The sequence below is a fragment of the Monomorium pharaonis genome, chromosome 6, assembly GCF_013373865.1.
Source record: "Monomorium pharaonis isolate MP-MQ-018 chromosome 6, ASM1337386v2, whole genome shotgun sequence".
Classification (NCBI taxonomy): domain Eukaryota; kingdom Metazoa; phylum Arthropoda; class Insecta; order Hymenoptera; family Formicidae; genus Monomorium; species Monomorium pharaonis.
The window spans coordinates 1,558,681-1,580,031 of record NC_050472.1 but is presented as its reverse complement, the minus strand read 5'-3'; the positions used below and the strand labels follow the sequence as shown (position 1 = coordinate 1,580,031).

The 21,351-nt window shown below is 42.4% G+C and overlaps 3 protein-coding genes across 5 annotated transcripts in view; 2 read left to right on the top strand and 1 right to left on the bottom strand.

Annotated features, from left to right (window-relative positions):
• The first annotated feature begins 1,083 nt into the window (after positions 1–1,083).
• Positions 1,084–4,535, top strand: LOC105837670. Its single transcript, XM_012682632.3, has 3 exons — positions 1,084–1,375; positions 3,900–4,109; positions 4,191–4,535. Exons 1-3 carry the CDS (start codon positions 1,281–1,283, stop codon positions 4,456–4,458), a joined length of 573 nt encoding a protein of 190 aa, XP_012538086.1. The 5' UTR covers positions 1,084–1,280; the 3' UTR covers positions 4,459–4,535.
• A 78-nt stretch (positions 4,536–4,613) lies between these two features.
• LOC105837656 lies at positions 4,614–16,936 on the bottom strand. Of its 2 annotated transcripts, none has more exons than XM_036288703.1 (3): positions 9,911–16,936; positions 5,175–5,581; positions 4,614–4,847 (listed from the first exon to the last, which is right to left on the bottom strand). In XM_036288703.1, exons 2-3 carry the CDS (start codon positions 5,568–5,570, stop codon positions 4,695–4,697), a joined length of 549 nt encoding a protein of 182 aa, XP_036144596.1. In that variant the 5' UTR covers positions 5,571–5,581; positions 9,911–16,936; the 3' UTR covers positions 4,614–4,694. The 2 variants fall into 2 exon arrangements, with proteins under 2 accessions (XP_036144596.1, XP_028046720.1); XM_028190919.2 differs by lacking the exon at positions 9,911–16,936 and adding an exon at positions 5,876–6,011.
• Positions 6,638–21,351, top strand: part of LOC105837654 (heterogeneous nuclear ribonucleoprotein K) — an 84,163-nt gene continuing 69,449 nt past the window's right edge. For both annotated transcript variants that reach the window (XM_036288697.1, XM_036288702.1), the window contains exon 1: positions 6,638–7,265. The gene's annotated coding sequence lies outside the window, so the exon portion shown is untranslated. The remainder of the gene's footprint in view (positions 7,266–21,351) is intronic.

The window sequence follows — 21,351 nt, the reverse complement described above, 5'->3', positions numbered from 1 at the left end:
GGATCGGAATGACGGATCGGATTTCTCACTGGAATTGTGCGATCCGTTCCAGTTCCGTTCCGTAAAAGTTTGCTCTACCAGTCCCATGTAGCCAAAACGGAACGGAATGTCACATCGGTCGCAGGTTAATATACATAATTCACCGATATTTTGTTATTTTGATGCGACTGAAGCGATCACATACATAATTTGTTTAATTATCTTGCCAATAACATTAATGTGAGTACTCTAAAATACTGAATTGTAAGAATAAAATATATTTTATAACCAGATTCCGTTCCGTTTTTGCTATATGGGACGGGTAGAGAAATTTTTTACGGAACGGAACATGCGTGAACGGAACATGAGATAAGAAATTGTAAGAAACGTAAACAATACTTTGTATTATTAGACAGGTTTAATTTTAACGTGGGAGTGCGTGCTCTTTGGACCCAAAGTTTATGATTTCAACTACATATTTTGGCGAAGTCGTATTGTTTGGATAATTTTACATTTATATCTGGATATTGCCAAACATCAGCTTACTGGAGCTTGTATGAAAATATATTTTGAAACACATAAAACGATGGATGAAAAAACAATCTTATTAATTATGTTTAAAAAACTGCAAACGGCGAAGAATTTGTCAACTTAACATGCTGTATCGGTGTTCGAGAGAGTGCGAAAGCTGTATTCAACATAACAATATAACGATACGTATCGTATTGTATCGTATTTGTATCGTTATAACAATATAAAACGATACCGAACTGTTGTTAAGAGTTATAGAATAGGTCTACTAATGATGTTTTTCCAATACAATGGTGTTTTAAAACTTGTGCGGTCAGAAACACTCGCCCGATCCGTCCGGAATTGAGAAAATATACACGTTCCGATCGGACGGAACAGCCGGGTCAAGAATTCACTAGAAATCTCTAGCAGAATCCGTTCCGTCATTCCGATCCGTGCTTAATGTCAAAACGGATACCCCTATTGCCTGATCGTCGCTCGTCCTATTCCTCGTTTATCCGACCCATGTCATTGGGAGCCGGCCCGTAGATATTCGATTTCGTACTCGTGTTTAGGTGGTCGCGATATCTTCTATGCGCGTGATGCGATTCAAGCGTCATCTTCGCATGTGGAATTCGTTCGTATGACAACGCGCTCGCCAAGCGATTCAAATTCCACCGAGCACAAAGAGATCAGCAGGGATCAAGTGATCAACGACGGTTCACGGTAACCGTTATTATAAGGCGTCGCAGGAGCTCGACTCTCGCAAACGAGCCGAAAATCATCGGGAAATGGCGGAGGACGAGGAATCGCACAGTTCGAACAATGCGCGGCTGTTCCGAATTGCCGTCTCCAACAGCCTGCAGAACATAGCCGAATCCGTGAGGTAAGCGATTTAGCGATGTTGCCCGGACGCGCGCGCGCAGTTTCGCGCGCCTAACTTAACCTCTCGTATCTGTTGTCATTCGCGCGTTTCTTCTTCCCGTTAGAAACCGATCCGAAAGGGAACCGAGTGACGTCGTTGTCTTTTGGCAGCATCGACACAAGTTTTTTGTTTCTCTCTGAAAGGAAAAAAAATGCGAGGGTCTCACGATGTTTCTTATCTGCTTCCTAATTGTTATTGTAAATGTGTATTGTATATATATCTGCTTTTTTTTTACTTTTAGTTTTACTCTGAAAGGAAAGATCTCGTCTCTGCGTCTTTCCTGTTTCGGAACCTAGCTGTCTATAAAAATCACGATTCATATACGCCCACACAGTAACAGTACCACTATTAAAAGTGTGTTAAGTGTGTCATGTGGTCGAGAAGATATCTCAGATCTAGATGTCAGCTATAACTTAAGAATTTTTAAATCATTTTTAGTGCTTTTCTTTTTTTAACGAAAATGCCAAGGTAACGATTAAAGAATTGATTAAGAATGACAAAGAGGTGATAAAAAATTCCATAATTTTTTAATATTACAAAAGAAGATAGAACCAGTATAAAAAATATGAAAAGGATATCATGTCTTTTGAACATATTCTATAATGAATTCTTTCAAAGTGCGCATATAAATATGAGTAATAATAATATGAGTAAAGCGCGTACAAATATAAGAATTTGTAATTTTAGGTTCTTGGAGTTGGTATCACCATTAACTTTATTGATTGATTAAAATTATAAATTGTTAACTGTAAAACTTATTTTCTAATTTAATTACTTAATTATTTTGATTAAATTAATAGAAAAAATCTTATGTTGCATAAATAATTACAATTTGCAGAACATAGGTAAGGAAAATAACATGATTAATTTTAAAGTTTGCTATTAGCAATCTAGCAATTTAATTTAATTGGAATTGGTGAGAGCAATCTTTATTTTAGAATATTTTGTGCAACTGAATTTGTGTCGCAATTTGGTTAAAACAAAGATTATATAGATTTTTTATACCTATATCAGTAATATGTAAAATTTGAAATTGTGTTTTAGATAAATAAGTATCACATCATAAGATCACGTTGTGTAGGATATCGTCCTGTATGCATAGCCTAGCGATCCGTCTTGGCGAGAAGCGATTCGTGATTCATCATTATAGCAAAGCGGGGGAATCAAGACGAAAAGCGATGTGCGTGCGTGTGTGTGCATGCGTGTGAAAGGGATCGGCATCATCAGTGACCTAAACGTCACTCGGTGTTACTTGATGTCATTGGTCTCTGCAGTTCGCATGTTAACTCTTGACTTGTGGCCATCGAATCGGCGATCCTTCTTTCGGCATCGCTTCTAGGAAGATCTGCTTCGCGCGGATTCACCGTGCGCACCAGTTGACCTTCGAGGAATTCCACGAAGTGTTCGGGGAAACAAAGGCCTCTTGCCATGGTGACCGGCGCGGGGGCCGCTGTCATTCGTGTGCCGCATGTCGTGAGAATCGTGCACGCACGTACGCACGCACGCACGCACGACCGCGTGCGTATTCCTTAGTAGAAGCAGTTTTTATATTTGAATATCGCAAACTGTGCATTTGCTTTCGTTGGCAGTCATTATTTTTCAACAGTTTTTTCTCGGCGCTAAATGTTACAAATTTGTAGATTTAAAAAATTTAAAAATTCATTTCTGATATCTGTCTTTAATCCGATTTTGTGCGCGTGATTCCAAAGAAAATGCGAGTTCATCAGTGGGTTCGAAGCGGAAGCATGTTTAGTTAGGTCTGGACTAATGCAAATATGTAGCATCGATTTCAAATTGCACCAGTCCCGGCCTGATTGAGCATGCGAGAAACAACGTTGCCGATCTTGCCTGATACGGTATGAACATCCTGGGTAAGTTTGAATACAGCGTAGCGTATGTCATGCAGATAGCAGGATACGCGAATGTTACGAGAATGAAATAAACGTAATATGTTCTGGTATGCATACTTTAAAAAATCGGAAGTTAAGCAAAAAGATCGGATCTTCCTATTGTATGCTTATTGTAACACGGCAAGAAGTCGATTAGAAGCCGTTCGAATCCCCGTCCTCTGTGATGGAAGACGCCGCTGCTCTTTGTTTGATGTCGGAACAAAGAAAAAAAATTCCTTGATGTTAGTCGTCACGTACTATGCATCGTACACCGGGGAACGCGCAGATCCGGTTGTAAGTTGGAAAGCCGTTGGAATAAGGGTACATGTCTTTTTTTTCTTACACTTATATTGTATGTGTGAGCCACGCATCCAAGTCGATAAGGCGCCTTTCTGTGAAACGAGATAGAGCGAATAATTTGAATTGCCACGCAGCAATGTGTCGGAAATTTCCGGATGTCGTTAATCTTAAGATAAGGTGTTTATTTCGAAACACGATATTACGATTTCAAGCGAGTTACTGATTTGGTAACAGTGGTAACGCGTTATTCATTTATTTCTCAATAATAAAACGTTTTGTCATGCTTTTCGTTCCAGTGAGAACGAGTTCCTCGAGATACTCACGATTCTCAAATCGAATCCCAAAGTCGCTCGGAAGCTGCACAAAGCCATGGTAAAGGAACTGTACAACAGCATGAACAATGATCTGGAGGATATAATGAAGGAAGGCAGTTTGCAGGAAACTTTAATCAAAATAGCCAAACTATCCGAGGAAAGCGCGACACTCTCCAACGAAGAACACGCGTGGTCAGTGGTTAGATTTATTAGAAAATCGTTTCGTGATTACTCCATGAAATCTTTTATTTGAAATTCATCGTCTGATTGCAGGCGTCCACCTGGGGATGTAATCTCGCATTTGAGATCGCTGGACGCGCACAGGATCAAAGAGGCGACTGAGGAACTGGAGAAACGGGTGAACGAGATGGAAAGGGAGAACGAAGCCCTAATGAGGACAATCGCGGAAAGTAGAACGAGGATACGTGCTACGAACGACAACGTGATGAGAATTCTGGATCGTGCACCAGTGATACTGCAACGGTTAGAGAAGACATGCGAACAGCTGACAACCTGTATTAAAATGATTGAAAACGAATAATTCCGAGATGGATTTTGGAGGTGCGTTGTACATAATGTATATAATGTGTATTTTTATTAAAAATATTTTTAATTGAATTGAACAAAATATTTTAAAAAAAAATTGAATATAGCCAGTGAAAAGTATATTTATTAATTAAATTACATTAATTAATTACATGTGATATTTATGTAAACATATTAACATTTTAAATATTTATAATGTACAAAAAAGTGTTTCGTATTTATATGAAAATTTTATTGCATAGTATTATCAATCACATCATCGCCTTCGTTTATCTCCTGATGTCTTAGAACGGTGTCTATCCGTTTGCTTATATTCGGCGAAATGGGTATGATGATGTTCTCGGATATCTCCTTCAATTTTTGAAGCTGTGTTGCATTTCTTTTCTATGAAAAACAATGACGGATCTTTATAACATTTGTAACTGCTTTCGCGATTAACTCTAGAGTGTTATTTACATTTTTCTCAATTTTAATATTACTCTTGATGCAAATTTACCCATACAATTAAAATTAAAAATTTTTTCTACTTCACAGGTTGCAAGGTATTAAAGTGATTAAAATATCTTTATCTTATTAAATAAAATCTTATTAAATATTATATTAAACAATCAGAATTTTAATAACAAACTGTACTAAATATGAATTAGCATGTGGATGAAAATTCACAGTAGCACTCTAGGATTAATTGGGCCACTAATGAAATTTATTTACTTCTTGTTCTGTGATCATAGCTTTTACGCGAGCGAGCTTTTGTCCATGATTGTCCGCCTTTTTTCTAAATTGCGTCAGCTCTTCCATCAGCTTCCTCCGCATCGTTGTCAGCTCGTTTATCTTCGCGTGAATTGTCTCATTTGGATCTTCGTAACCACTCGACCTTTCTACGCACGCCTCGTAGTTCAGACGTAAATTCCTGAAACTCGCATGAAGATCCTCCTCCTCCGACCGCACATTATCCAGCACAAACCGTGCTTTCCGTTGCAATTGCCTCACGTCGCAAATCTCCGTCTCTATGTTCTCGTACTTGTCGCGGTAGCTTCGCAACATCGGCTTATAACAATCGATTTCCCTCTCAATTTGACGGAGTTTGTTGAGATCGACGGCGTTCATTTCACTAGATGCTGCGTAAAAATTATTTTATAAGATATTAATATGCTATTGAGTTATACTATCTTTATTATTCATTACACGTAAAACAAGGAAGGAATGACAAAAAAATAGTGTGATGTACTGTAAGATGTATCTGAGTAAAAAAATTCTTTTGAGTTTGACGGTATTTAGATTGAAATAAAACTGTAAGAAATAAAAGTAATCGAAAAAGTGGTGAAATGGACATATCTAATCAAGCTGATCATTTTTTAACAAAATTTATAGTGCTAAAGTTTTTTATTCACGAAAAAAGACAAAACGATTACCAGCCACATGTCGATCAATAATCTCCTCGATATTTCGATTTAATTTATCATTATCCATTTCAATGTTATAAATCGTTGATTAATTTTTCGAAGGATTCAGAGTTGATCTAAAGCAGTATGGTGTTCGTAATGTCGAAAAGATCGGTCCTGCGGGAGATTGCAAATTACGTGTGTAATTTTGCTGTGCGCTAACGCCCTCCCAGAAATGTTGCGGCCAAAGTAGAAAGCAGAGAGCCAAGTGGACGGGTAACGTGAAGTGAACAACACCGCGTATTCCGATGCTTTAACATCGAAAATTACGTTTAGATACAATCGGTTGCAGCCTAATTGCCGTTTTAATTATCCCCTATATGTGGTTCACAAGTGAGTGAAAAGATTACGTGACAATTCTCATAAATTGCGTATATTTTTACTTGAGAAATTTAGGTTTACATATATGCGTGTGAAATAATGATCGCGGTGAAGTTTGCCGCTTCATAAGTCTCGCGAGTTTCGATGTTGCGATTCTCGTCCTTGGATCGTCAGTACTGGAACGTCGTTGCTGAAGTCGAACTCGCGTCGCGTCGCTCCGTGTTCTTCGCGGTCGTTTGTTATTCGGAAACGAATCTCGTGCTCGGAGACAAATCGCGAGTGTTTCCCGAGACGCTGGACATTCGTCGGAGCCTGTTGGACGTCGCTCACGAATCCCACGACTTTGGATTTTTTGGAAGGCCATCTCGATAGTTCGTGTTGGAATCGTCCTCCATGTTCATTTCTTAAGGTACGCTAGCGAAAGCAGGGAAACGAGTACGCGCTAAGTTGAGTTGTCGCTAGATACATGCGAACACATAAGTCTATCGATTAATTGGGTCATTTGTGCTCTTTTCGAAAATTTATTGTCTTTTCAATCGCTTCCGAGCAACTTTTGATATTCGTTACATTCTCGGTTTTATTTGGAGCAGTGATCGTTGTTCTTAATTGCGCTTTACGCATCGATTCTTCTCCCGTTTTCCGCTGTAAGCATTAAACTGATCTCGCCTTAAATCTGAACAGCGCAATCGAAAGCGAACACGGGCCGAGTCGTCCTGCGACTTGGCACTTGGCCGGTAAGTCGGCGCCCGGCAGTTGGATTCAAACGCGGCCGAGCAACATGGCGACCGGCGCGCCGAGCGTTTTCCCGCGTAAAACAGCGCCGCCCCGCGATTGGCCGCGCTCCACCAATGGCTTAGTGTCGCGCGCTCGACGCCACGAGATGGCGACAGCATACGATCGCAGTGATCACAACGCACCCGCGGATTCGCCATTGCGACGTGATTGCCTATCGAAGTTTCGTTTCGTGTTCGTGCGTGAGAATTCGTCCCGGTGCGTCCCACGTTGGACTTCCCTGGGCCCGCGGCCTACGCAAGTGCAAGTAAGTTGGAGAATTTCGTTTTCCGTCGTGTCGCCGATCGCCGTCGTGGCCGCCGGTCGCGAGGCGGAATCGCGCGCCCCGTGTAGACTGAAACGTCACGCGTCACGGAGGCGCGTCGTCGTGGAGGGATAGGACCTTTTTTCCCTTTACTCGCGGGGTTAATCCCATAGCTTCCGCGGTCGTCGTCAGCGGTCGACGGTCGTCGGTCGTCGGCCTCGCTTCCCTCCCTCCCTCGCGCGCGCGCGCGCCGTCGCTGCTGCTGCCGTTGCCGATCGCGGACCATCGATACGTCTCGATCTTCCATAATATAATGCCTTTCTTTTTGACGCGTAACGTTCCGAGTACCTTTATGCGCCGCGAGGCGACCGAGCACCTTTGGAGGTTATAAAGTCGCGACAATGCGACGCGACGCGACGCAGAGCGGCGCCGCGTGAGCGGGAGGTCGCACGCGACCACCGAAGCACCGACGGCTGCGTCGATACTTCGGGATCATTTCCTCGGACCGACGGTTTCGCCGTCGAGGGTACGATGATGCTCCGAAGCGCGACGCCTCGAAAGACACGAATAAATAAATAGTCGAAACTCGATCGTTTATTCTGCGACGTGTTTTCCTTGAAGATGAATACTCCGATTCGGACTACCTTCACGTATCGCTAGCACAGTGGGATGGTAGGGGTATGCTGTGTAATTCGTAGCGTAACGTATTGTTTATTCGCAGTGAAAAGGAGAACTCGATATCTGCGACAACGTTATCTCGGAAACGCGATAAGCGTTCGACTGACGTGCACGACTAACTAGTGCACGGAACCCGGTGAATATATTTTCTCGAGGTCCGCGCATCGGAGAATTGTAATATCGTATTTTTTTTTTATTTTTTTTTTATTTGTAAAACGAAACTTTTTAGACAGTTTCTAGAGAAAATAAAATAACAACGCGACGCAGAAGTACGTTTTCGACGAAATAATTCAACGGAGAAATATGTTCTGCAGTCGGCAGATCCACGCGTGATTTGTCTTCGTTTGAGAATTAACGTTTGTCTCTCGCTAATGATTTTACCATTCGACGGCGCGAACGAGCGTGACGAATTGTCGGGCGGTGATTCACGGTGCCAATTCTACGAGGTTTCTCGAAGGTTTTCCTCGTTTGTAGGAGAAGCGCAACGCGCTATTCCTGGCACGCTCAAACAGGATGTCCACGTTGTGCCCCGTCAATAAATATGTATCAAACGCACGCATTTTTATGAGCACCCATATGTCGGCCAATGATTTCGTAGAATGGACAGAATCGTTTCGAATCCGAAGAAAATTAACGTTCTTTTTTTTTTGTAAAAAAAGTGTTTCTACTCCGATACTTAAAAAGGTTATTGAAAATCGCGAAAGGTTGAAAGGCACTTTGTGCTTGAAAATTTTATCAAGTATCGTGTAATACTTGGCCATTTTATTTGTTGCGCGTATGTATCTATATGGTTGATATTAGGATATGCGTCGACGGCTGAAAATTCGCTGAGCAACAATTCTATTAATAGCTCGATCTGAGTAGACATTTTTACCTCGCGGGCGATCGCCGGCGAGGCGACGTACCTTCCTCTCGACGAGATCTAACCCGAATTTCGCGTTATCGACTATTCCAAGATATAAGTTGTACCCACGATAATTATGCTACATTAATTCAAACGACCGCTGGACTCTAGATTTCGGTCCCGGTCTCGAGTGCATAAATTATTCCGCGTGAAATTTCGACGATCGATCCTAGGCGATCGCACGAAATCGTCGTCGAGTTATCGAGGACCGATAATTTGGACGAGCAGCTCCCGAAAGCAGCTGATTTATTATTAATTCGCAGGTTCCGTTAGATATTTGTAAAAAGTGTAATAAATATCTTTCTGGTGGCGCATTTTTAAATCTACATCGGTTCGACGATATCTTTGTTGACCTCTTTCAACCTGTCCTCGTTAAAAATTCCACGATTGCGTACAGCAAAGAATCGTGAAGAACGTGGAGCGGCGCGTCCAGAGGAGACACGAGCCTCTTGTTTGTCATTGTAAGGGCACTGGCGGGGAGGGGAAGGGGATAGTTTGGGCTAGGTCAAGCCGAGTTAGTTGGTCCCCGAGTGGCAATCGAGGGGCTAAGGGTTCGGGGTGTAGCTCTGCTGTTTCATCCAATTTCTCGACGAAGAGGCCGACGGCGGCGGCAGCGACGACGGCGACGGAGGGGGGAGCGGCGGCAGACGACGGACGGTTCGTCCGAACGGGGGGTGAATTTCTCTCTCTCCCTCCCTCCCTCCCTCCTTCCGCCGTTCAGCACAATGGCACAACAAAGCGTTACCAGGGTAACTGGCCGGCGGAGCGGTTGCCATCACAAAACTTTCCAACTTGTGATTGCAAACATTAGCGTCGCCGCGCCGGCACACGCGCGCTGCCGTGCGGATTCACACGCACGACACGCCGTTCTCACACGCCCGTCTGGCACGCGAGCGCGCGTGCCTGGGACACGCACTTTGTTGTTTCCACTAAGTGCCGGGTGGAAAACAACGACGGCGGTGGTGGCGGCGGCGCCGCCGCCGCGCAGGGGGAGGCGAGGGAGGACGATAGCCGATGGTCGGTTCTTCTTTATGAATCGTTATGGTTCAAGGTTTCCTTTTATTACCCGTTTTGTAGGTTGAATTTGTTTTCCCTTGCGGCGAGAAAGAGGAAGTGTCAGACTCTGATAGCAGGTGCGCGGACAAAGCTAACGCCCCGTAGCTAACGTTGTATTTTTTTCCCTTTTTTTAGAATTTTCATGTCGCGCGAAAGAGAATTGCAAGGGAGTAACGGTCACCGACGTGTGTACATACCGACCGACAACACCGGTTACGGACTACGGTTCATCGGATTATTTTATCGAAAACCCTCGAACGTATTTGCGAACTTGGGTCTTAAGAACGAACGTAAAGATGTTATTTTCGTTTAGCTCTATCTGCAACGCGTAAACGGAGGCGGAGAAAACGAGTTAACCGGCGATTAGCATTAGCCAACGTTGGAGGTGGAGTGTTGTTGGTTGAAACACGCGCGGTACGCCTGCGATTCTAGGTCTTGAGAAAACTCGCGCGAGTTACAGTTAGCCTCGATTACTTTGCAGTCTCCGCCGTGCGCGGCTTGGTCTCACGATTTATGCAAAGGGATCGACCGCCACAGCCGCGCGCTGGTCAACCTTGATTACACTTTTATCACTTAAAACAGGTCCGGCACTTTCAGCACGTAGCAGTCGGCGTAACACTGACATCGCGCGCGCGTAATAACACGTGGACGGCGGCGAATTGACCTAGTTGCGCGTAATTTTACAATCCAGCCTAGCGAGGCTTGTGTTTTCACGCTAAACGAATCGTCGTAGGACGACGTCACTCGCGCACGGCGTCGATTATTTCCCACGCGCGACGTAATCGATACGGGAGGAAGGAGCAACACAGCAGCAGCAGGAGGAGGAGGAGGAGGAGAAGGTGGAAATGAGGAGGGAAAAGGGAGAGGCAGCAGGATGATGGATGTATTCGTATTATTTGCAATCGCAATTTGCAATGAAGCACTCGTGTCGGGCTGAAGCCCTTAGGCGTTGCGGTATTTCGGGCTCTCTAGTATCTCGACGGTTCAATGGATATTAAATTGTATTAAAAGGGTGGGAAGGTGTTCCTATCTGTGTATTACAATTGGATTATTTATTTAGCGGATATGACCGCGTATACAAACCGGAAAGATTAAGAAGCGAAAGAAGAGGAGCGTCTCCGGACATTTTAGCTTTCCGCGGAAAAGGCGGAAATTAATGGTTTATTTTATTCGCTGCGAAAGACTCCGCGACTTCAATAAAACGACGGCAAGTTCCGCTATCTCTCGCGCACGATGGATGGCGAAACTCTTAATTAGATATCGGAAAAATAGAACTTCCGCGCGCGTAGATCCGCGTCTCTCTTTCTCCCGCCAGCAGAACGGCGAGATATTTTGTTTCCGTAACTAGCGAACTGTGTTTCGCCGAGCGATAAATTAACCATGTAATTCTCAACTCCCCCTCCTGGTCTCAGTTGATTACGATTGATTTTCTACTCTCTTTCTCTCTCTCTCTCTCTCTCTCTCTCTCTCTCTTAAAATGAGAGAATTATTTACTTGCTAATTGATTCATCCAAATGTGTCGCGGTCTTGTTATTCCAAATAGCTGCAATATATTTAGTGATACATCCCCCCCTCCCGGTTTCTTATTTACGAAGTATATTCGAAGTGTTAGTAAGGCATTTGCGGGAAAATAAAGCCAAGCCCACGACGAATTATGTTTTTTTTCACTAGTTTATGCCCGCAAGTCGCAAATATCTGGCTTTTAATTGCGTTTTTATCCTCGCGATATCAATTTGCGAATGCGCCCTTTGCAGACCGCGAGTAAAACGATACGTGTCATCGATTCGCACACTTTTGTCGCGTTCTAGTTAACCATCTGTTCTAGGAAAACGGGCGGCTAAAGTAAAGTAAAACCGCTTTGTGCGGAACTAAAATAGGATGTAGGCAGGCCGATAAGGTGTTTCCTCGGACAGCTATTCAAATCATTCGCTCTATACGTTTTGCTATTTTCAATTTTCTCTTTGTTTCGTCTTAAAAAAAAAAATTATTTGCGACATCTTCGCTCTTCAAATCTTTTCTGATAAATAAACAAGTGTATCTCGTCAGGCCTTCGCAGACTGCGTAACATCTGTAAAGTGCTTTACGTTCGCTTTTGTATTTACAATTCCACTTGTAAGAATATTAATCAATGTACATTTATATACATTGACAGGTGAGAATTCATTAAGTGCGGATCGTGATTTTACATCTATTCGGCGGGCGCTATTTACGCCAGCGCGACCGCGAGCGATATTACCTTCCCACTATGTATTCATGCGCGGATCATTAAAAGTCAGAGTGGTTTCGAATAATTTACGTAATAATGACGTGCAGTAATTTTTTTCTTATCAGGTATTATCGCAAGACCGTCACCTAAAAAAATCGCTTAAAAATTCTCGAAACTACTCGTAAAGCAATAATAATGCGCGATGTTTACTTTTCACAGATTTTTTTTTAATAAACTAATTTTGCGACGCGACGATCTCCGTAATTAGCTTCTCGACGATACGCGGGAGGGTGAAATACGTCCCGTACGGCGTCTCGGGGGGGAGATTGCCCAAGAGAATTGCGACAACGCTAGCTGGCATTCCTCGTCGTGTCCCTCTGCTGCGAAGTTTCCCTTTTTGAATTTCGCCTCCTCTCACGTTTCTCTGCCGCCACCACCACCACCACCACCACCACCACCATCCTCCTCTTTCTGTTTGCCGTCGTCCCGCCGACTCGTAGTCCTTGGAGCTCCGCATGCACTTTTACGACGGATGGAATGCAGCGGTTGTGCCGTCGCCGCCGGTGTTGATCTATCTAGGTCCTCCCCGTGAGCGCGGCGAATCATGAAACACATGCACGCACGCACGCGCGCGCGCGCGCAGTAACCGCGTATATACAAATGCACGCAAACGCAACGTGAAACACACGCACCACGCGTGTGCGTAAGTTCTTCGTCACTTTTTTCCCTCCTTCCACGCGATGCCGCCGCTCTTATGGCATTCGCGAGGTTGCGAGATTACTCGCCCCTCGCTATTAATTCTTGCCTCTCTCGCAAGTTGCGAATGTCGAATGGAATTTTATCACCGCCGTGCCGGGAGCACCGCTCCGTTTTAATTGCGCCGTTTCCACTTTCAATCGCTAGGTTTTTAAACGGCAGTCTGCGTCCTCAATCTATGCCAATTCAGCTCGTAATCGTTCGTATCTGCTCACCCTTTCACAAGTTTTTATCTGTGTCGATACGAAACTCTTTGAGTGTCTCTCATAAATGTTTATCAGAGCCGATGTTGAATAAGCTACTGATTCTATATCTCGTTAATCATGACACAAGTATAAGCGAGAGAAGTGAGTCAAGTGTGAATCGAAAGGGATTAGTTTGATGTATTGGCAGATGTTGTTTTACAAGCGCGATGGATGGAGCGCGAGAGTGTACAGATAATATTGATGGTGGCGTGCCGTGTTGTTTTAGAGAGGAAAAAAAATCGCCGTGTAGAGATTAGAGTTGGGAGGATTGAAAACGGCATTTGCGATTTCGCACGTGTTTGTCCGACAGATTAATACGCCCATGTGGGAGCGCGCTATTAAATCCGATCATCACCTTGCTGGCAAAAGAGATTTACGAGCCTATATGTAATAGCCGCGACGTTTAAGGTACACTTGGTACTCGCGAAGAAATCGGTATCGATATTCGCATTGTTTCACGATCCCCAATCGGAATCCCCAACCGCGCGAGTACATATTAACATTATCCTTATTTCTCTATTATTGCCTCATTACGTCTCCATTTCCAGTTCTCGTAAAAAAAAAAGCGCGGTGATATCGTCTTAAAGCGCTCTCCGATTACGCAAGCAGTTAACCATTCGGGCAGGTGAGGGAACTCGAGACTCCGGGCATCTCGAGGAAGATCGGGGCATCAACGCCTAAGCGCTCGCTCGTCTATCTCTCGTGTAACTGAACGTCTCGAGCCTCGCGCAACTCGCGTCGTCGTTTTACGTAACGAGGAGTTCGCGGCGGGCAGACTACACGGGTCGAATCGCCTCTGCATGCCAGGTGCTGTTGCCCAAGGTATCTTCTGGGAACTGCCTGTCAGACGAGCCACGTGCAAATCGCGGTTAATGGGCGCGATCGTAAAAAAGTCGACGAGTGTCTTTTAAACTTAATTGGAATTGATAGGCCAATTTGCCACGTCAGACGTTGGTCTGCGGAAGCGGTTTTATTAGGTACATCTCGTCAGAAGTACGCGTTACTTTAGTTAAATATAATTTTCGTTTTTAAAAAATTTTTTTATTGGTTGAATGTCAATTTGAAGCACGTATCGATACACGTGTGATATTGGAAACATTTCTTCAAAGGTAGTCAGGAGAGAATTTGTCGCGTCTGTTACCATTTCGACACGCTTTAATTAAAGACTTCCGGTACCAGCGGTCTGACCATGTTGTGCTTGAAGCCGATGAATGGAAACGTTTGGCCTTGGATAATCTGTGCAAACATGTTCTCGGCTGTAATCACTTCTACGCATTATCAAGTGATTTAAACGTAACCAAGATTTGGACAATTTAATGTACGTTGTAGCAGAATAATTTTTAATTGCATGGTTAATGATAAAACATATCGTTGATAAAGGATAATCTAATAATTAATTAACAAGAATGGAAATCACTTGTATCACATGAAATAGATTTATTGATCGAATATCAGGTTATTGAGAATATTTTTCGGTTTTTTGTGCCTCGAATTCCGCTCGGAGCACGTGGGCGTTCAATGTCATGGGTTTTGTAGGTGTCACGGGCTGTGACACACAATGCAAATGCATCCGGTACGGAAGCTCGTCTCTGACATGTTGCATGACCTTGAACTTGACAGCGGATGACCCATTTGAGAGCGCATCCTCCTCTCGCTTTTTGCACGTATGAAACTTTTGCTTTCACCTCTTCTTGCTTGCACCAGATTCTCGTTCACGTCGCTCTCAACGCACGCGATGCGGAAAGAAAGGAGAACAGCGGCCCGCCGTATTTTTCGACGCAATTGTATCGATCGCGAGAAAAAACAGAAAATATTTCCTCGCAGCGCATTTTCCATCAGCTTAATATTTTCTTCATAGATTTGGTAATAGAATCGTGTACATTCCATTAATCTCGTCTGCGGCTAGTAGAACGCCAGCCAAAAGCTGATAATACAATCTGACTGTAGCATTTTCACTTAATATCAATGGAGTCAATGGTATTCAATTCACAAGTTAGCGTAGCAGCTGCCGCAGCAAGCGGTGCCAGAGGATTTCCCGGAGTACGACGCTCATTGTTCCGTGCGATCTTGGCACGGAAACCAAAGTAATACCGCGATAGGCGTCCAAAGTGATCCAAATTCTTAGGATTGTACAAGACACTCGTGTATTATTCATATCTTCATTAATCGCGCCGTGAAACTTTGTACAGTAATCTCGAAAAACGCGTGTCTTAACTTTTTTATGAATACGCCGACTTATACGCCGTTTCGTTTCAGAGCTTGTTCCTAAATGTAGTTTGCGTGATCGCGTGTTACTCCAAAGGAGTAATTAAATGGTCAACTTCTGTGGCTATATCTGATCAGAATTTGTCTTTGCTTTTAGATAAGCTGGGTTGCTAGTATTAGCGAAATAGAGCAGAGTACCGTGGAGTAGCTCTGTGCGGTAATATTCTTGGGGGGGAAAAAAAAAAAAAACTAAACGACGCTTATTAAACACCTTTATTTCAAAGGCTATCTCTCTTAAATGTAAATTATTTTATCTCGCACAGCGCGGAACAAGTACAGATAAGAAGTTAAATAGCGAAACTTACTTCTTCCGCGGTACTTTGTTTGTTAAAATAAAATCATGATGTTGTGAATATTATAGGAACATACATTTATTGTCGACATAAAAAAAAATTAGAAATCAAATAACTGGTAAATCAAAGTGAGCGATCAAACATTATTTTATAATCATGTATTATTTTAGTTCTAGAATTTTCTTCATTTACAAAGTTTAGGCTTGAAACGCTAACGAAGCGTTTAGCAAGAAGAACTATCTCGTGTCATGTCACACTCAGTTACATAACTGTGAGCACACAGAACCGGTATGCAAAATATATAACAGGCGCTACAGTGTCCTCGATAGCGCGATTCCACCATTTCTATCGAAATGCCAAAGTTAATCGATGAGAATGAGGTTGTGAGAATACACACGCATATGTAAACGCGCTTCATGCTCTCTAGTTATTTTAATGCCGTTTGCCCTTTTGCCAACTTTACTCGTCTCGATTACTTTGTTATCCATGTACTTAGTAATATTCACAATTTGACCGATAGTCGCGTGTATATATACGGTCGTGCAGTTCAACAACGAGCGGGCACCGCACTCGTGAGAACAAAAGGCGAATACCTGTAATTGAGAAACATGCCGAAGGATGATCTCGCCGTATTCACTACGCCTGTATTTACTACGGATAGAGAAAGGCGAAGTTAGGTCGGTTTTGGTTATACGCGAGACGAGAGATTACATATTAACGAACAAGCGTGATTCGTAAAGAATATAATTATGTAATGCGAGCTCTGAGAGAGCCTTTATTCACAATGCCTGTAAATTAAATCGTAAAGCCCCATGTGAGAGGAAGGGCGATTAGTTTCGAATTAAAAATGAATCGAATTACGGGACGAGAGAATCGAGTGGAATTCTTCGCTAGGAATGGATCCGCTCGGCGAAGGGTTAAATTTCCCAGTCTCTCTTTTCGTAGGTTGATCACACTTGAATGATCTGGTAGGGTATCAGAGAAGCATCCTGGACTACTTGCAATAATTCTTTCTCCTTTCCCATCGTCTCTCTTCTCTTCATTTCTTTTTCTCTTCTTTTCTCGTTATCGATTCGAGTGTTTAAGTCTGCTAGAGAAAAAGATGTGTTTCGTGTATACACCGAGAAAATTGTCAATTTTCAACGTATGAACATTTTCTTTCCAATTTATTTTTATAATAATTTCTTGTAAAAAAATAGGTACAAGAGACTTCAAGTTTAAAGAAAAAAATTTTTAAGGATAGATTAGTATCAAATTTAATTTATATTAGAATATATGTAAGAAGAGATTTTTTTAATAGAATGTTTTAAGTAGAATCTAAGATTTTATTATCGTTTTATTCAGTATTTAAATATTACTATATTAGAAAGTATATATTTTTAGTTATAAAGGATATTTTTGAAATCAAAAATATATTTTTTTATCCACTAGATTTGTAAAATATCTAGTCCTCTTCTTTAGAGAATGCAATTTTTTTGGTCTATATTTTAATCTAATACATTGTTAATTTTTACAATATGTCCGATGATAATTATTTTTGTAATGTCTGGTTTCGTCAACTCAGACGCTCCGTTTTTCAACTTGCCATAATTTTTGTTTTTAATTTTATGTTCGTTCTATGTAGCTTAAAGTATGAGGTCTCTCGATTTATGAATCACTTTTTACTTCATCGACCAAAAAATAGGTCGTTTAAATTAATTGTAGTCGTATGAATATTCACGATTTAGCAATAGTCTTCGGGGCGAGATAGTGGCGAGAAACAAAGTCGCACGCCGACGTTTCCGCATTGCGGTCCATCGTTTACGCGCGATCTTCCGTCATTGGGCTTGCTCGTCTTCGTCCTTCTTATTGCGTACTTCGCTAAGACTTTCACGAACCCCTGACGAGTATTCTCCCTCTTAGAGAGAGTCGAACGGGAATAGCTCGCGGTGGAAGATAGAGCTGTTCGTGAATTATTAAGACTGGCGTGTGCGACTCGCTGCCAGCGATGTGGATAGCAACGTCACGGTCGTGTGTCGCCGTGAGAACCTCTTCGTTTGTGCTGGAGACCCACGAGGTTACATCCTACTGTTGCGGTTTCGACGAATAAATAGAATTTAAAATTTTTCTACGCGCCTATTTCCAAGTTGGTATTTCGCAAAGAATAATGAGGAAAACTATTTTTAAGTCTGCAGAAAAAAAAACCTTTTTTTTTTTCTTAGCATCCTCAGGAATCGCTTCTCCTGAAAAATGAATTGATAATCGAGTAGGATTTTCAAAAATTCGCTAATTTGAAACTACACGATTGACAAAATGTCGTTACTGAACTGAACCACTAGTGAAATATTATTTTGTTCACATCAATTATTTTGATCGAAACGTTTCCGATTCGGGTGACATCAATGCACGGACACTTCTCGCGCATCGACAAGCCGGTATTAAAACGAACTGTACTAGAATGAATAGGAACGATTTTTAAAAGACACAAGAATATATATCGCTCGCCTATAGTTGGGCGAGTCATATGGTTTTAGGTCATCCGCCACTTATATCGTCTCTAATTGCGACTCTCATTAACGCAAAAAGTAATGGTCGCGCGTCCTCGTTTAAACTCTTTTCCAACATTCAGCAATGCCGTGCCGGGTGAACTAATACCTACTTAAGGAAAAGTGCCAAGGGTATAACAGTACTGTAATAATATATGAAAAAAAAAAAAAAAATTGATTTTTATCGCCTCCGCCATTGACCCAGCTCAAATGTGTTATCGGAGATGAGTAAATAACGCTAGCATTGAATTTTCCGATTAAACTGAAATAGCTTAATAAATTCATTTTACGATCTAACGAGTACATCACGCATCGGCCTGCTAAGCTCGCCTTCGCCTCCCACGCGATTGCTCGATGCGTCCAGCTAATTACATTACATCGCCGCCCACGCGAGCTGCGTTCGCGAGACGAAATTACGGCGTGCGGCGGTTAGTAATTAGAAGTTCCACTTGAAACAAAAGTTCCCTCCGAACGCCAGAAACAAGACGGTTAATAATTTACATTCACCGGAATCGGCGTTTTTCATTGCCCCATCGATCGATCGTCGTACGTCCGTTGCGCCTGATGTAACTCTAAATTACATTGTGTCCGTCCTACACGTAACGCGTACGTCCTCCATCTGGGTGTTTAATTTATGATGTGCAACAGCGAGATCACGTGATTTGCAATCGTGTCCGTGTTGTGGCGTGGGAAACGTAGATCGACTTTTTAATCGGGTCGCCTTTTTTTTTCTACGCCGCACCGTCGCCGACGCCGCCAAAGCTGCACAAAGCGGCGGTGGCGTACTCGGCATTACCTGAAATATCCTCTCATAAATTTTCAAGCGGCCTGAATCCTTGCTCGGGTTGAGCGTGTCATTCGCGAGCTACGTCCTTTGGCAGTAAGTAAATTACTTCGACGGTAAAACCCGCGATGTTGCAATAGGTGGCGGATGAAGACTTGCCACGCACCAAAACGCGGCCTAATGAAGCCGTAATTTCACGTTAAACGTTGTGCATTTCATTCGGGTGAGCATTAATTTCTTTTAAAAAGAAACTACGTAAACGACATAAACGCCGAGCCGGATCTCTAAATCGTGACCAGCGTATTCGTAATAACGTATAATTTGTCTGCCCTATCCTGTGATATCATTTCCTCGCGCGCACGTATACGTCAATAACGTAATTTCACGCATCTGTTGTCATGTCTCGCTGAACATTACACCCATGTATTTATATATGCCTCCTAAAAAGTGATAAGAAATAATCTAACGCGAGAGTCTAACTGGTAACAAAGTTACGGAAAAAAAAAAAAATGTAAAGCAAAATTTCGCTATGGAGGTAGAGACACTTGGGATGATTCAAAGCGATTACCTGTCATTTTTAATATTTTTCCCCGCGTAAATTTGTGCTTCTCGCGTAGAATACGCTCGACTTGGCAAGGAGGATTTTGTGCCGCGTGACATAGACTTTAAGTCGCGAATATGGATGCGAGAGAACGGTGAAGGAGGAGGAGCGAGGGAGCTTAGATAGAGAAGGACTGCGGGAGGGTGAAAAGAGGAAGGATATCAAATATGCTGGGACAGATGCATGGTCTCACAGTAGTTTGCCATTCTTGCCGGTTTCGCTCTTTCCAATACTCTTGTTCCCTCTAAACGTTTTTCTCCTCTCCCCGTTTTCCTCCTCTTACAATCGCCTCCCCCTTCTAGTCGCTTTCTTTCTTTCCAGCCACCTCTCTGCCTTTGGTGCTTTCTCTCTCTTATCGTGCGTTTCTCGCGCTTAGCCTCCCTCGCGAAGCCCTCTCGATCGCCCGTTTTTTTCCTCTTTCTCGCGTAATTATAGTTTCCACTGTTGCATGCACTGGATACATATAGCCTATGGTAGCTTGGGGATACATTTTACGATATTTGCGACGTGGAAAAGTTCACGTTTCAAGAACGCGCAAATTTTATTCTCCATTTATAGCGCCAAAAATTAATACGATTATACGCGTTTCGATTTAAATTTTTGAAAGGAAGCAAATTTAAGACACACGTGTATTTAATTTTTTGCATGACATCCGCGAGGTTAAATGAATACAATTAATTTAAATTATAATGAATCATAGATGCGTACAGCTGAAACGTGCATTGGGCTTATTTTGTTTTTGAATTTCGAGATAATTTGGTATCTTTATAAAAGAGTCAAGTTCCCTACGCGAGAGTCTATTATTATTAGTGAAGCACATCTTTTTCTTAGTGTGAGAGAAGGAAAGAAGGAAGGAAGGGAACTCCATTTAGTTAGGGCTCAAAATCCAGCTTAATGATTATGACGGGATAGGATACGATCGCTCGTACTCTGGGTCTTCAGAATTTATCCTTTGTGGATAATCCGGATTTAAATATTGAACTTCGGCTAGCTTCTTCCTTCTTGCTCGCGTTCATCGCTTCATCGCCCAGCGTTGAGCTTACATACGTTGGTCTCATAACATCTCTCTTTTCATGTTTGCTTTCTATATTAGTCAAATATTTGGATTCTTTAAAGCACATCTTCTTTAAAGCTTTATATTGGCACAGAGAAAGACGAGGCTTTTATCGCGAATACAAAATTAACGGTGAAGTCCTTTAAGTTTCGTCTTAGGAAAAAGTAACCTTTACTTACGTGCTTTAATAGCTGGATTAAATAAAAAATTAATTACATATTTTATAAAGTTTTCTTTAACAGAGATCTATGCTTAAAGTAAAGTTGCGTGATATTTGGTTATAATTTAAAAATAATTGCATAATAAAAACGCACGCCACATCTCAATTCTCTTCGCGAAAGCCTCGTTTCGAAAGATTATATTATGGCAGATTATGACTCGAGATTTAAGTCGACGATACGTTGTCCTGGACGATGATCTTATTTGCGCGAATTTAGATTTATTACGGCAGATTTTTTTTTTCTCCATAAGGTATCGGTCCCCGTCAGTCGAGAGGACTGACCTTTATTATACTCGCCGAAGTAAGCAATCTAGGTAGAGAAATAAACCGCCTCGCCTTTCGAGGTGAGAGACTGGGTTGGAAACTGGGACGGACTATCTGCTTTTCCGAACTTTATTATTCCGAAGCGATAAGTCATGCATTCGTAACGAAACAGTAACTGAGTTTTGCGACAAACGAGACGAGGAAATATTCTCATTTCTCCCGAAGCCTCTCGCTCCGG

Coding starts and splice junctions, on each gene's coding strand:
- LOC105837656 (XM_028190919.2), bottom strand. CDS start 5,933: ATGGATAATGATAAATTAAATCGAAATATCGAGGAGATTATTGATCGA. Junction 5,582..5,875: donor TATTGATCGACATGTGGCTG/GTAATCGTTTTG, acceptor ATTTTTACGCAG/CATCTAGTGAAATGAACGCC. Junction 4,848..5,174: donor CTATGATCACAGAACAAGAA/GTAAATAAATTT, acceptor TGTTTTTCATAG/AAAAGAAATGCAACACAGCT.
- LOC105837670 (XM_012682632.3), top strand. CDS start 1,281: ATGGCGGAGGACGAGGAATCGCACAGTTCGAACAATGCGCGGCTGTTC. Junction 1,376..3,899: donor AACATAGCCGAATCCGTGAG/GTAAGCGATTTA, acceptor TTTTCGTTCCAG/TGAGAACGAGTTCCTCGAGA. Junction 4,110..4,190: donor TCCAACGAAGAACACGCGTG/GTCAGTGGTTAG, acceptor GTCTGATTGCAG/GCGTCCACCTGGGGATGTAA.